This window comes from Vanellus vanellus (assembly GCF_965231255.1).
Source record: "Vanellus vanellus genome assembly, chromosome: 2".
NCBI classification, from domain to species: Eukaryota; Metazoa; Chordata; class Aves; order Charadriiformes; family Charadriidae; genus Vanellus; species Vanellus vanellus.
The window spans coordinates 59789103-59802478 of record NC_138906.1 but is presented as its reverse complement, the minus strand read 5'-3'; the positions used below and the strand labels follow the sequence as shown (position 1 = coordinate 59802478).

The window sequence follows — 13376 nt, the reverse complement described above, 5'->3', positions numbered from 1 at the left end:
AGCATTTGACATTCTCTACTGTTTTTTTGGTGGGGTAAATTTGTCTTCTAAACCATGCTGATAAATTAAAGAAGTTATTAAACCCGGCATTATTTCATGTTTTAAGGCACACTGAAATCAAACACTCCAATTCACAGTGGGATTTGCTTTCTGCATAATATTTGGGGGAAATATGAAACAAACACAGCAGTTTCAAACATGTTAAAGGGGCTAATATGTACATGAATATTTTCTTCAAGCTCCTTATTGTGTATTCACAGCTACTGTGCCAAACACAACAACAGAGACGGGGTATTAGGATATGAAATAGGAAGTGGTCAAATTTTCAAAGTGAGCTGCTGGGTGCCGAACACTTTTGAAAATCTGGCCCCTGACTCCTTGGTGCCGTTCCAGAAAGAAATATCTCTATGCTGGCAGTTGGCCAGCCAGCTTTGGAAATCCTTCTGCACAGTTATTTCAGTAAAGCATAAAAGCCGATCCCCAGCTTTCTCTGCCTGATTAAGCACTGTCACCAATCACTATGCAGCTGTAAGGTACGCATGAAATATTCCTAGATAAATCCTCCATCTCCAGAGAAATGTGTTTCCTGTACAACTGTAAATCCAGGTTCTGTGTTGAAACTAATCCAGTCTGGCAGTGCTATGGCCCTAGAAAAGTTTCCTTGGAAACGACAAACTTATGCAATGGTAAAGTCATCCAATCTTTTCATGCCACTATATTATATTAAAAACACCTGGTTTATTTATACAATGACTTACAGATCAGGGTCCTAGAAATAACAATACATAAACTTTATAGCAAAAAATATACATATAATAATTCATCCTTCTATGATATATAGAAATGATGTATATTTGTGAGTGTGGACATATATATAAATATATGGGTTGTACTTACGTTTAGGACATTTATGTATAGATATGTGTATCTGCATACACACAGTATACATTTATATATCTTTCTAGGTGCCATGTGTGTATACATAAACACACGTAAACACACACACAGGAGCATATTTACACTCCGTGAGTAGATGTGTACTCTGCAGAATCTGCACACAAACAGCTGGAGTCCTTCACCGGCTGTGGGCATCAACGGGGTCAGCGACACCCACATTTGTGTCCGCAGAAAGAGAACTAATGTCATCGCTGTGGGCACAGGACTGGCTTGATGCATCTTCCTTTGTGAAGAACTAAATTTGCTGGACAGTGGCACCCTGCAACGCAGGGCTTGTTGCATGGGCCAATCTCATTCCAGTTGTCACATGTTTTGATGCATCCTGGACCGCAGGTATCATAAACTGCACCATGTTTACACTGGGTTGCTGAAAGGCAGTTGAAAGGAACAAAATATGCATATTACACAGAGCCACACAAGGAAAGTTACGTACCTGTTTGCTTGGTTTCTACTGCAAATATCAAAAAGCACATTTTGGTACAACAATCATCTCATGGAAAAAAATACTTGTAAAGAGATTCCACTGTATTAAACGAAACACTACATCACATATATAAAGGTAGCAAAATTCCTAATAAAAAGGTATCAAGTTCCCAGCAGTCTTGGACTTTTTGAGATTTTTAACACAGTTGCTGGTATATAAAGCCTTGGCAAGGTTTCTATCTATGAGCAGACCTATGCTTTATATTTAAGGCTTAACATTGTTTATTTATTTGTTACAATGCCTTTTATCAAAGATTCCTGAAACATTTACAAGGACAGACAGTTATTACGAGTCCCACTCCTAGTGAAATAAAAAGAGAAAGGAGAGTCATTCACTATGTCAGACTTTCTATTCCTAAGATTATACTTTCACTATTGCATATTGCAGCAAATCAAACAATGCTGTTAATTCAGCAGCACCATTTCTAAAACAATTTTTTTTTAAAAAAAATCAATTATTTCCATGCTTTATGCTATTTTACCAAGGGATCACTGAGAATGAGGATTTTTGTACTTAATGATTCCAGTATCTATTCATTGATTTATATAGTTGACAGTTCAATGCATTTCCAATGTAAGAGACCACTGAGGGCTCAGCTAAAAGCACTATACCCCCTCCAGATCAATATTTAAACTCTTAATATTTTATATCCTGCCTTTTTAGTATGGAGAATAAATGCATGGCTCGATAGCGAATAAAAGCCTGTTATTCTTTCTAACAGCTGTGCTGACGGCAAAAACAAGTACTGATAAAATAGTTTATAGATGGTAAGGGACTCTCAAGCATCCAGAATCATCTCTTGCTATTTACAGAGAGGTGGTTGCATTAAGAAGGTTTCTTCCATTTCGAGGGAGATTGAAGGTCCAGATTTTTTTAAAGAACAGTTCTGCTTTGGATAGAAAAATGCTGGTTTGTTGTGAGGATTTGCCTTAGAGTGCCATTACAGTACTGTTATTATTCATAAAGAGAAAACAGGCAGAAATCATCTTTCAACAATGTTTAAGATAGGCTTATTCTGCTTGTGGGCATAGATCTTTTGAGAACTTTTTCCCAGCTTTACATTTGTATCTTGCTCTGCAGGATAACTTTCATGCACATTGAAGAAGGGGCTAAACAAAAGGAGTAACTAAAATGAAATTAAAATGAAAGGGGAAATTTAGAAGGTGGGAAAAACACGCAAGAAATATTGATCATATAGTAAAATGTTAGATTCACTACAAACTCTGCAATTACACAGTGTGTTAAGAACAGAGATTGAATCTCTCTAAGAGAGTAATGAAAACATGCAAAGCTCCCAGGAGCTTTGCAAACAATGTACTTACTGTCTAGAAATGTAGACCAAGATGTTAAAAGACTGATAGTGATTGTCCACACACAACGTGAATTATCTTAAGGGGGCTGTTTACCAGAAACTTTTGTCCCTCCTCTCTGAAAATGAGCTTCCCTTCAAAGGATCTCTAATTGATCAACCACAAACCAAAACATTAGGCTTCAGTACACACAGTTTCCATATAGCAAGGTCTGTGAGCTTCAGTTTTTAAGCTGCACAGGGTTCATGCCACAAAGCTTTACTGCAGTAATAGCTGGCCTGCTCATTCCATCGGAGCTCTGTTTGATGCCTTAGCTGGTGGGTTTGAGGAAAGTTGGCTGAGGTCTCCTTTCCACTTCCTCATCTTTGCCCCAGAGCAAATGAGAATATATTACAGGCCGCCCTTGGCAGCCATGGCATCTGTAAGTACTCCCCAGCTCTACTCCACCACACATGGATGTGGTATGTCAAAACACCTCCTTCTCCTTCAGATGATGCCATGTAGAAGATGATGACTTTATTTTCTGCTGTAGGCAGTCTATAATGGCATTATTAACTTGCCGTCAAGGGAAAAATCAGAAAAGTACAATGGCTGCTGTTTAAGTTCCCTGGATGGCTTTTATTGTTGAGTGTTTCAGTTGTTAACATGTGGTGTGATTGATCCAGAACATTCCACTTCATCAACAGTTTAAAAAATAAAAATAAAGACAGTCTGCAGTAGGCTTCCCAGGGACTGCTGAAATGAATCAGTACCATGTAAACATGGAAAACAGAAGTGATGCCTTTGCATCCGTCTTTTAAGGCAAATTCCTCTCTTAAAGAACTGAGCTCTGTTAGTAATAACTTTCTTAGTGCACTAGCAAAAAAAAAAAAATCAAAAACTCAACCCCAAAGTACAAAAGTTACTAATAATACTGCATTTTGCAACGTTACCAGTCCCAACAGGATTTTTCCACTCTTCTTCTAGAACATGTGTTTGGCATGACAGATGTGAGCTTCCTCAGACCACTTTCTGAGCTGGCGGGATGATAGCCAGCTCCAGTCCAGAAGCCATATAGTCACATAAATACAGCACTGTGCCTGAGCTAATAAACCCTGCCTAATAAGGCTATACAGTTTTCAGACCAGAGCTGGTTTATTCCAGCCAGTCTGGCAGTTTCACAGAGAAGGCTTGTATCTGTCTGCGCCTGTCTTTGTAGACATGGCCGTAATTATTTAGGAGGAATTCTTGTTCCCCAACACAAAAGCCAAAATACCTAACATGGAACTGCTGAAGGATTCCCTTGGTGGAAGATATCTGGTAAATCAGATTCCTCAGAAATTTCTGAGCTACTATTTGTGCATCAATGAATCATCCTGCTTCTTCTGTTAGAGCTACAGTTTGGGCTTTCGAGGTGTTTTGTAGGACTTTCAAACTGAATGTCACTTGTGGTGCTTGCAAATCTCCTTCTAACATAGTAGAAGGCAATAGATCTGAGGAATGACCTAATGATACACTTGTGTTAATCTTTTCAACTTTCAGTTTTTAATGAGTTTCCACTGAAAAGTCACAATAGCCTTCTGAAACATAATCACATGGATTAAAGCGATTAAAGGAAAGCAACATATAACAGGGAAAGAGAGTGACTTTGTCCAGAAAATTCCACAGCAGATAAAAGGGGACCCAGGAGAGAAGAGTCAAAATCAGGTATACACTCATCCTCCTCTAATTCAACTGATCACATAGGAAAATGAGAAAATTGTTCAGTTTTTATGAGGCTGTTGGAGCATGTCAGCACATCAGTGCTACGATGTGCACTTTGCACTTTACTATAGTCCATATCTGCTTTTTCTTCTTTCTTGTGTAGTCATGCCCGTGGCAGGGAGCTATTGCCATCTGCCGTCCTTGAGTCTTCTTTCTTTCAGTGCCCTCAGAAATTCATGTTAAATTACTATAGCCCAAGGCCTTTCACCAGTTCAGTTTACTTAAGTGAACTTTATAAACTGCTTGCTTAGCCTTTCTTGGGCTAAAAAAAATCTTTTTTTCTATCTCCTTTCCTTTTCAAACCTCTTTCTTCCATTTGTATCCTTTCTTTTCCCTCTCACATATATCACTTTCTCTTATTTCTTCTTTCCCTCACACTGGCTCTCCTGCTTTTTTTTCTTCTCCTTCACACTTCATATTTCTTCCTGTGCCCATCCTAACTGGTCTCACTCCCCAGTACTTCCCATGGAAACCCATATTGCTTTCCAAACCCTCTCAGTTCCCATGTGGATCTCACCAACCTTTTCCCTACCCTACCCATTTTCTTTACTCATCAGCTTCTGCTCTTCACCCCTCCAGTTAAATGACAGCTGACATTCCGCTTACCCAGACAACCTCAAGGGACAGCAAACTTTGAGCAGCAGTACCTTGCGGAGGACTTAGAGGAGGACATGGCTGCTGTACTGGGAGAGGAGGAAGAGCACGTAGGGAACAGGACATGTAATTCAGCCTCCTGAGCATCCTGTTTGGCTGGCCCTCCAGACAACACAAGCTTTCTAAAGATTATAAAAATGAGCTAAGAGTACAGCAGTCAGGGTAGAGGAACTGGCAACCACACAAAATCTGGTTTTATAACACACAAAAGAATAATTAAAACCTGACTTTACTAATAAGTATACTCCATTTTCATCAGAACACAGCTCTTCCAAGTATCCCACCAGCTATGAAATGTCAAGCAGGAAATGAAAGTCACAGGATGCTAAAGTTTTATTACAGATATATTGTTTCATACCCAGGAACTTTTATCCGTAATTAGGACATAATAATTGTAACTACAAGTTTGAGGGAGAAAAAAGTAAGTTAAAGATTAAAATTTTGATGCTGGCCACCAGTAACATATGGAGTGCAGTGGATGCACTTTAATTTAATGCTACCTTTACTGTAGAAGATGGTGGTACTTGTTTGACATCGGATGCTTAAGTAAGTGTTTTGAGGGTACTTGACCATATCTATATTTTCTGCTTAACGTGATTTCCCCTTTCCCTCTAGAAGTCTGCATTGAGATTAAAAAACTCAGGTGGATTTGAACACTTCTTTCATTAGCTTTAATGGAAGATGTGTGTTTAAATTCCTTCATAATGTTCTCTCAAGGACTGTTCTTGCCTTTGAAACTTTTCTTGTCTTTGGTAAAATGCCAGAAAAAATTGTGAAAAGAAGCCTCAGTTAGTTAAGTCGTGATATGCCAACACTTTTATAAACTCCTTAAGGCAGGGACTGCAGTTTTTATTCTCTTTACAGCATCTGCCACAGCGAGGTCTCAGTCTGAAGTGCTTTGGTCAAAAAAAAAAAAAGCAGTCAGGATGCTTGTTTCAGATTCTGCATGGATGCAATAGATTAAAATTGCATATGTTATTAGTGCTGTCTGAGACCACATCCCTGAATAGGGCTTTCACTTTGTGACACCCTGTTTGGATTGTTCTATTGCTTTGTAAGAAAAAAAAAAAGAGCCTTTTGGGAACAGTCAATCAAAGACAATTTGCTCTGTCACTCACCTGTCCCTGCTATCGTGACTTCAATAGAAAAGGAAATTGAAGTTGAGAGAGTAGACCCTGAGCCACACACAATCACCAAAATGGACCACAGAGTAATAGCTCTTTGACCAGCACTGAGTATCCTTCTCTCATTTTTTTTTCCCAACTACTGTCAATTGCTTTATATAAATCTGAATATATTTCCAGGCAAACCAATGCCATTATAGAATGTCCTAAATTAATGAGACCACCATCAGGGGAAATATTCATCTGCAATATTGCATTTTACTTCAAGTGCCCATAACCACAGGCCACCACTTCTCATGGAAACAATTACTCACAATTACTTGCAATTAATGCAGTCCTTATCATATGGGGAATCTGGTCCAAGTACCAAAATTAATGCAGGTTTGCATTTTAATATTCCCATTAAATACATTCTCTCTTCTTCCCTTGCTGAACCTACTGCAATCATATATGCATGTTGTCTCTGGAAATATAACTGTGCTTTAACAGGAGGTCAAAGGAGTTTAAACATTATCTGTAATCAAATGTTTACATATCCTGAAAGAAAAAGGCATGTACTCCTTCCTGGAAGTACATAAAATTAAGATAGGCAGCATTAGAGGTGAAAAGTTTTGCAGCAAAATAAACATTTCTAATATTTGATGGTTGACAGTCTTTCCTGGGAGGGTCTTTCTCCATAACTCAGAATGCAGGTGCAACCCCATTCCTTTCTAGCCAGTTCATTTTTGATCCTCTTCCACCAGTAAAACGATAGCAGCCTATTAGTCTATGCACTGGCTTACAAAGAAGCAGTCCCAAAAATGTTTACCTGCACAGTTCTGCTCCGGTACCCATTGGACTTTCAACCCTTCCCTCTGACAGGCTCGGGCGTACGCCAGGAATGACTCGCAGTAGCAGTTTTTATGGACCGGGCACTCACACATGTCTGTCACACAGGACCTGCAGAACAAAGCCCCAAAACAAATAAGCAAGGAAAACTTTGGCAGACATCCACCCAAGGTTTGGAGTTCGATCCTACAGCAACTTGTGCTAAACATCAAGAAAGTTAAACCCGTCTCTGCTGTCACGTCCCAAGGGCTCATCTCTTTTTTGATGTGCTGCTGTGATGCACAGAAGTCGCAAGTGCACCAGTGAGATAACCACGCAGAAACAGGAACGTGAGAAGAAGACCCAAGAAATGTCAAGTAGAGTGGACCGAGACCACAGTGGGAGAAGGCAAACCCCATTTTTGCAATGACTTTATGTCAACTCAAGTTAAAGACCTCTTTCTTATTCTCTGGAAAGTAATATCTTAATAATTTTACCAATAATAAAAGCAGAAGTGTTAAGTGGATGATGACTGCAGGTAATGAGCTTATGCCTTTCCATGCAAGTGATGAGAAACGGTGCCTTCTTTCCAGGTTACCTCCAGCCTCTCCCCACTTTGAAGGCCCCAAAATAGCTGTATGCCTGTTTTCTCATCAGCATCGCTACTAAATGCCAGACTTTAAGAGACTCCAAAGGAGCAGGGGTGATGCAGCATAACTGAGCAGCTCTCACGTTAGGAAATCCCCCAGGCACTTGTTAACACCACCATCTTCTTCCATTGCATAAGATGGAATCACCACAAAACATGGCAGGGAGCAAAGATGCTAACATGGCCCTAAGTGAAACTGCTACTACGTATGTCACCACTATATTTCAAGTTAGCTCATCCAAACTGTGTGCCCATTTGGCACAGACCTAAAATATAACTCGCAAGAGCTGGCAGATTTGCAGTCAGAAGTTTCTGTATATGCAAAATGCTTAAATGCTTCTGCAAATGCAGCAATGCAGATTCAGAAATACCGAGTATCTACAGCTCTGAGTGGAATCATTAGAAGGCAGGGACAAGGTGTGGGGAAGACATATTCGGCCCTCCAAAAATCATGCCCTCAGTTCCTCTGCTTTCTGAGTGTGCTCTGTGCATGCACCTTGGGTGTCAGTGGACAAGAGCCCCCTGCTTCATGCACGTCCAGGGACTTCTCCATTCCTGAGAGGACAAAGCAACGTTTCTGAGAGGTACAAATCCTCCAAAAAGACCAAGGGTTGAAGTAAAAAATGAGCTCTCCATGTTAATTGCTCTTGCTGTGGACCAAAAATTCAATTGTCTATAGGAAAAGAATGGATATAGGTTTAATTTTCCAGAAACTGAATACATAATAGCTCAGAAAAGGTGCAAGCACTTTAGTCAAAGTAATCAGGAGCCCTAATGCCCATACAATACTTTAGAGTCATTGGGAACCCTTTATTCAAAAGGAGAGAGGATTAGCGGTCCTTCGAACACAGACAATCCTGCTTCTGCATATCCAGAAGTGCCCTTAAAGAGGAGTACTTCCCCTGCCAAAGTTGCTCGCTATTTCCATGACCATTCATATGGTTAAACCTGGCAGTTTTGCTTGACATTTTCATGAGCTTTTAATCATTTTACTCTCAGTGGACCCCCAACATGAAATTACCTAAAAATTCACTGTGACAAATAAGCAACATAAGTGCTAATGTAAAAAGGTTACCTGTCCTGCATTTACTGATATATATGTACTACAGATAAATAGAATTGCTTTGGATCAAATATATAACATGTTTGTATTTACAGACCAGTGGTTTTCATTTGAAATTACTTTCTAGGGACAATGTAATTTTATTTCGATTTAGTTCTGCGGTAGGTCCCTTTACATCTTTCCCAGTAGCAGATGTTGCTGTATGGGTATCACAGCTGATAGGCTGCAAGGAGCAGATTAACACAACGCCCTTGGCATTGTTTGACGTTGGTAGCTGATAAACGACCTTTTATAAGCACAAAGGGTCACATTTTTACGTGACACACTAAATAACTTTACACTGTTTCCTTTGGCCACAACCTGTTTGTGATCTCTTGCAAGCATCCCTGCAGCAGGCACTGCTCCATATACCCCATGCCATTTAAGAGGTGTATGTCTCATTATACAGTGTAGATGCTTGTTTGCTACTGCAGCAAATTATTATCACAAAGAGAGTGTGTAATAATCTCCACAGACAGAGTCCATTATCAAGATACTATTTCATCTTTTTGTTCCTGTGCTAGCCTCCTTTATCAACCACATTTTACTGCTCTCCACTAAGATTTAGTTACTATTAATGCCTGCAGTGTTTAGGGATGCTTGCCAGTGCCAGGTTGGCTCTGTGTTCACCAACGTCCTGCCTTAGAAATTATAAAATCTTAAACCTGAGGTACTTCCTCTGCTTTTTAGAGCTCAAATACATTTTTTTACCATTACTCAGAGGGGGACACCACCTTCTGCGCTGAGTAGCTGTGCAGCTACCCTACAGCTACCTCAGACGGTCACATCAGGTCAGGAAATCTCCAGGCTCAGCGTCAATCACCCAGTCTTCTTCATCATTAACATGTTCATGCAAGGCTGGCACACACCCTGACAAAGCCTGGGCATGGTCGGAGGGATCAGGGAGGACAAGGCACCTGTTCCCAGTCTGCAGGAGGGCAGCCACGCTCTTCGAGGGTGCAGAGAGTTTAGCCCCTACATGCATGTGAGCAGCAGAACACCATTAGCCCTTGGCATCGAAATGGCCTTGGACACCCAGATAGGTGGCAGAGTGAAACACCTCCACTTTGGCTGGGATCAGCACTATTTTTGCCACAGTGTTCTGCACAGGTGTCCACTAGGGAAGGTAGCAAGCCACGTGCAACACAAACAATCCTCTGATTCATTACACACCTAATTGCTTGCGTAATTTTTATTTTCCTGAAATGTTTAATGCTGGTGACAGCTGCTGGGCTCAAGCCCTAGGCTTGGCTGAGGAGCAATCATCAATTGTGGTGGCTTTATTAATGAATTACAATTGCTAATTATTTGTAAGGTTAAATTAATTAATTAATTAAGGTTAAATGAAAAATGCTAGTAAAGAAATCTATATGTGCAGCTGCCAAGCCCAGTCAATAAAAAGAAAACCTTTTTTTTTTCTAATGAAATTCCTTGCAATATTAATTGTAGTTAGATGGATTGGCAGTCAGGGGTGAGGGGTCTTTTTATATCACTTCTGAAATCAGCAGGGAGCAGGTAGGTGTTTGTTTGATAGCCACCACAAGAGTCAAAGGGCAGTTCTGCAAAAGGACGCGGAAGCAAAAGACGTTTGTCCTCTGGGGGCTAGCTAGTGAGGGGGAGTCTGGCCCATGGGCAAGACTTGACTTTGGGTCTGCATTTTTTTCAAAACATGTTTACTTCTTGCATTTAATTACATTTCTCATAGTTATTGTTGTTACAGCTGTATTAGAGGGCTATTACGGGATGCTTCACTAAGTAAATTAAAAAACTGATTCTTGTGTGCTGTCCTAATCCTTTCCCCTTGCAAAAATCTTTGGTACACCCATAGCTTTTTTTTTTAACCCTCTCCAGTGACTGATACATTTCAGAAATTATTTTCTTCCACCCCATATTCTGCCTCCTCTTCATTCCGCCTTTGAATCTGATAAATAGATTTGGTGACACTATCTGCATGTATGCAGAGGCTTATCTGTACTGTAATCTGAGTAGACTGTTCAAACAATAGAAAAATACACTTTTAGTAAAACTTTGGAATTATGCCCATAATGAAGCTATACTGACAAGTTACCATACTGCATACTAACGGAGATTTTGGGTCTTCCAAGGTATTGTGACTCTTTACCAAGACCAAAACATTTGCTGAAACTAAGTAAAATTGAGAATACATATCAGAAGCTTAAACAACAAAACATTACAGTCATAGAAATGATCCGACAGGAAGATTGCAGCGCAATTTACTGATAAAATGAAGCCATTTTACCAGCTATGGAAATACACACAAGATACTTCAGGCAGCCTTAGCTCTGCCCTCAGTGAAATCATATAGAGATGCAATGATGTTGGGGTCCAAAAGAAAATTGCATTTCTTTTAAGGACATATTTACATTTCTAAAAATATTCAGCTGTGATGGTGCACTTTATCTGGAGTCCCTGCTCCGAATAAGCACTGGAGCACAGCCAACCTCTCTGTCCTCAACTGGTACCAAGTGCCTCACTGTGATTCCTTTTGATGCTGTCTATGCTGCCTGCAGGGTGTGTGTCAGAGATGGCGCTAATTGGGTGTGTATAATCACAAACTGTTGCAAGGGGAAATCCATGAAAGTGAAGGCATCCGGCAGCTGTGGGACACACCCTTGAAGGAGACAAACACACACACACACTCTGCTGCCACATCTTCAAAGCGAACTGGATGAGTACAATCCTTCAGCAACAGCCCTTTTTCACATTAAACGGTGGAAAGTCTCCAAGTCCCACAAAGGGCAAAGAATCGAGTCCTGTGCTACATGCACTATTAAAAAGAAGAAGATCACAGCAATGAAGCCTACAGCCTTAGTCCGTGCCACGCAGGATTGAAATTGCAGATGTTCCTTTGCTGAACATGAGCAGTTCCTTTTCCTTTGCAGTACACACAAATCCACAACCAGAACCACCTATTTTAGGAGGGACTATTTCTTTTTGCATTTTTTTTTTTTTCACATTTCAGAACAGGAGTGTGATGCAGTGCATTTTTCAAACATTTTGGTACCTTCAAGAAGGGGCTCTATGCAGACAAAAAACACTGACATCTTCCTCTTTCCACCAGTAGGTCTCAACAGGCTTTACAAAAGCAATTAGATACAGTGCATGACTACATCCATTTTATGTATGTGAAGAGTCATCAGGCAGTGAAGAGGTTTGTCCTCTGTACCTGGGACAAGCTGTACACTTGCAAACTCCAAAGCCTGAAGGGTCATCTGCCTAGAAAGGAGAATTAATTTCCAGCCTCACCATCCTGTGAGACAGACTTTTTGGGATAACTTCTTATTGGGTATGCCAAATCAGAGTTTTAGTACAAGATTGGCCTAATTTAGCACTAGTTATGAAAAGAGTCATACTCCACACAACAGCCAGTTTGGATTCCCATAATCACACTGGAGTGCTCACAATTCAGCAGCAACATAGAATTTATTATTCTTGATCCAAAATTAGACCTCCTTCCTCTTCCTTTACAGGAAAAATAAAAGTCAATGGCTTCTGTCAGTAGTCATGTTGTTACAAGAAAATTTGGGCTGTTTTTCCTACAAAGATCCACTGAGTTGCCATTATTTATGGCCCCAGCTAGAGAAGTCATTTCACAAGGTAAGAAGATGAGAAGATGAGCCATATTCCGGTGTATAATGGAAAGGCTCATGCTGTTGCTATTTCAAGCTCTCTCTTGTCTGTATGTGCATGTTTAATCTTATTGAAGAACTGCAGCATGGTTTGTAGAGCTGGAGACTTTTTAGGACTTTGAGGCTTGAGATCAGAGGCTTGAGATCATTCTCTCTTTCTCCAGAATTTACTAACATTAATGCAAAAGCAGCAAATAACTCATGAGGAAGGTAATTTTGGAGGCTGCTGAAAACACAGAAGCCCTTACATCTATTAAGTATTCGTTCAAAGCATTTGCCTGGGGAACAGACTGTTTCATGCAGCAAAGGCAGTAATTTTCAAGGATCATTTCTTCCAAGAACAGGTAACTATATCTGCACTCCCTCTGTGCTTTTCTCACACATCATAACAATGGTAACATTGCCTTAAATTGGGGATCTGATAAAAGCATGCATAACGAAGTTAGATCATCAGTGCCCTGACCAGTTTTTCCAGTAAGTGGTAAAGTGCCCAGAAAAAGTGGCAGGCAGCATACATGCGCTTTGTACTGGAGACTCCGCCATTGTACAGGAACCCCCACACTGCTGAACTGGCTCCCCAAAAAACCCTAAACAAGTGGGAGCAGAAAGGGAATTCACAGCTCATCTTTGGTGAGCAGTGCATAGCAAATCTACTGAAGGCATATGCTTTCCATGGGGAAATCTCATTCCTATAAAGAGAGCATTGGCCACAATGTTTGACAATATCAGTTATTTTTGGCAGATTGCAGAGGAGGAGTTTGCAGCAGTAGACATTTGAATGATGCATTCGAATTTCATCCTGATCCCTGAATTTTGTGCAAATTTGAGTAAACCCTGGACTGTATTGCCTCCTGGAGCCAAGCAGAAAGAAATTGTAAAATACACAACTCCACCAA

General features: G+C 40.3%; 1 protein-coding gene across 1 annotated transcript in view; it reads right to left on the bottom strand.

The window, feature by feature from the left end:
* Window positions 1-1098: 1098 nt before the first annotated feature.
* Window positions 1099-13376, bottom strand: part of BMPER (BMP binding endothelial regulator) — a gene marked incomplete at its 5' end in the record, with an annotated part of 146425 nt that continues 134147 nt past the window's right edge. Inside the window, 2 exons of the mRNA XM_082479218.1 lie at window positions 1099-1324; window positions 7081-7211. Of these exons, the coding sequence (XP_082335344.1) occupies window positions 1143-1324; window positions 7081-7211 (313 nt within the window). The 3' untranslated portion in view covers window positions 1099-1142. The remainder of the gene's footprint in view (window positions 1325-7080; window positions 7212-13376) is intronic.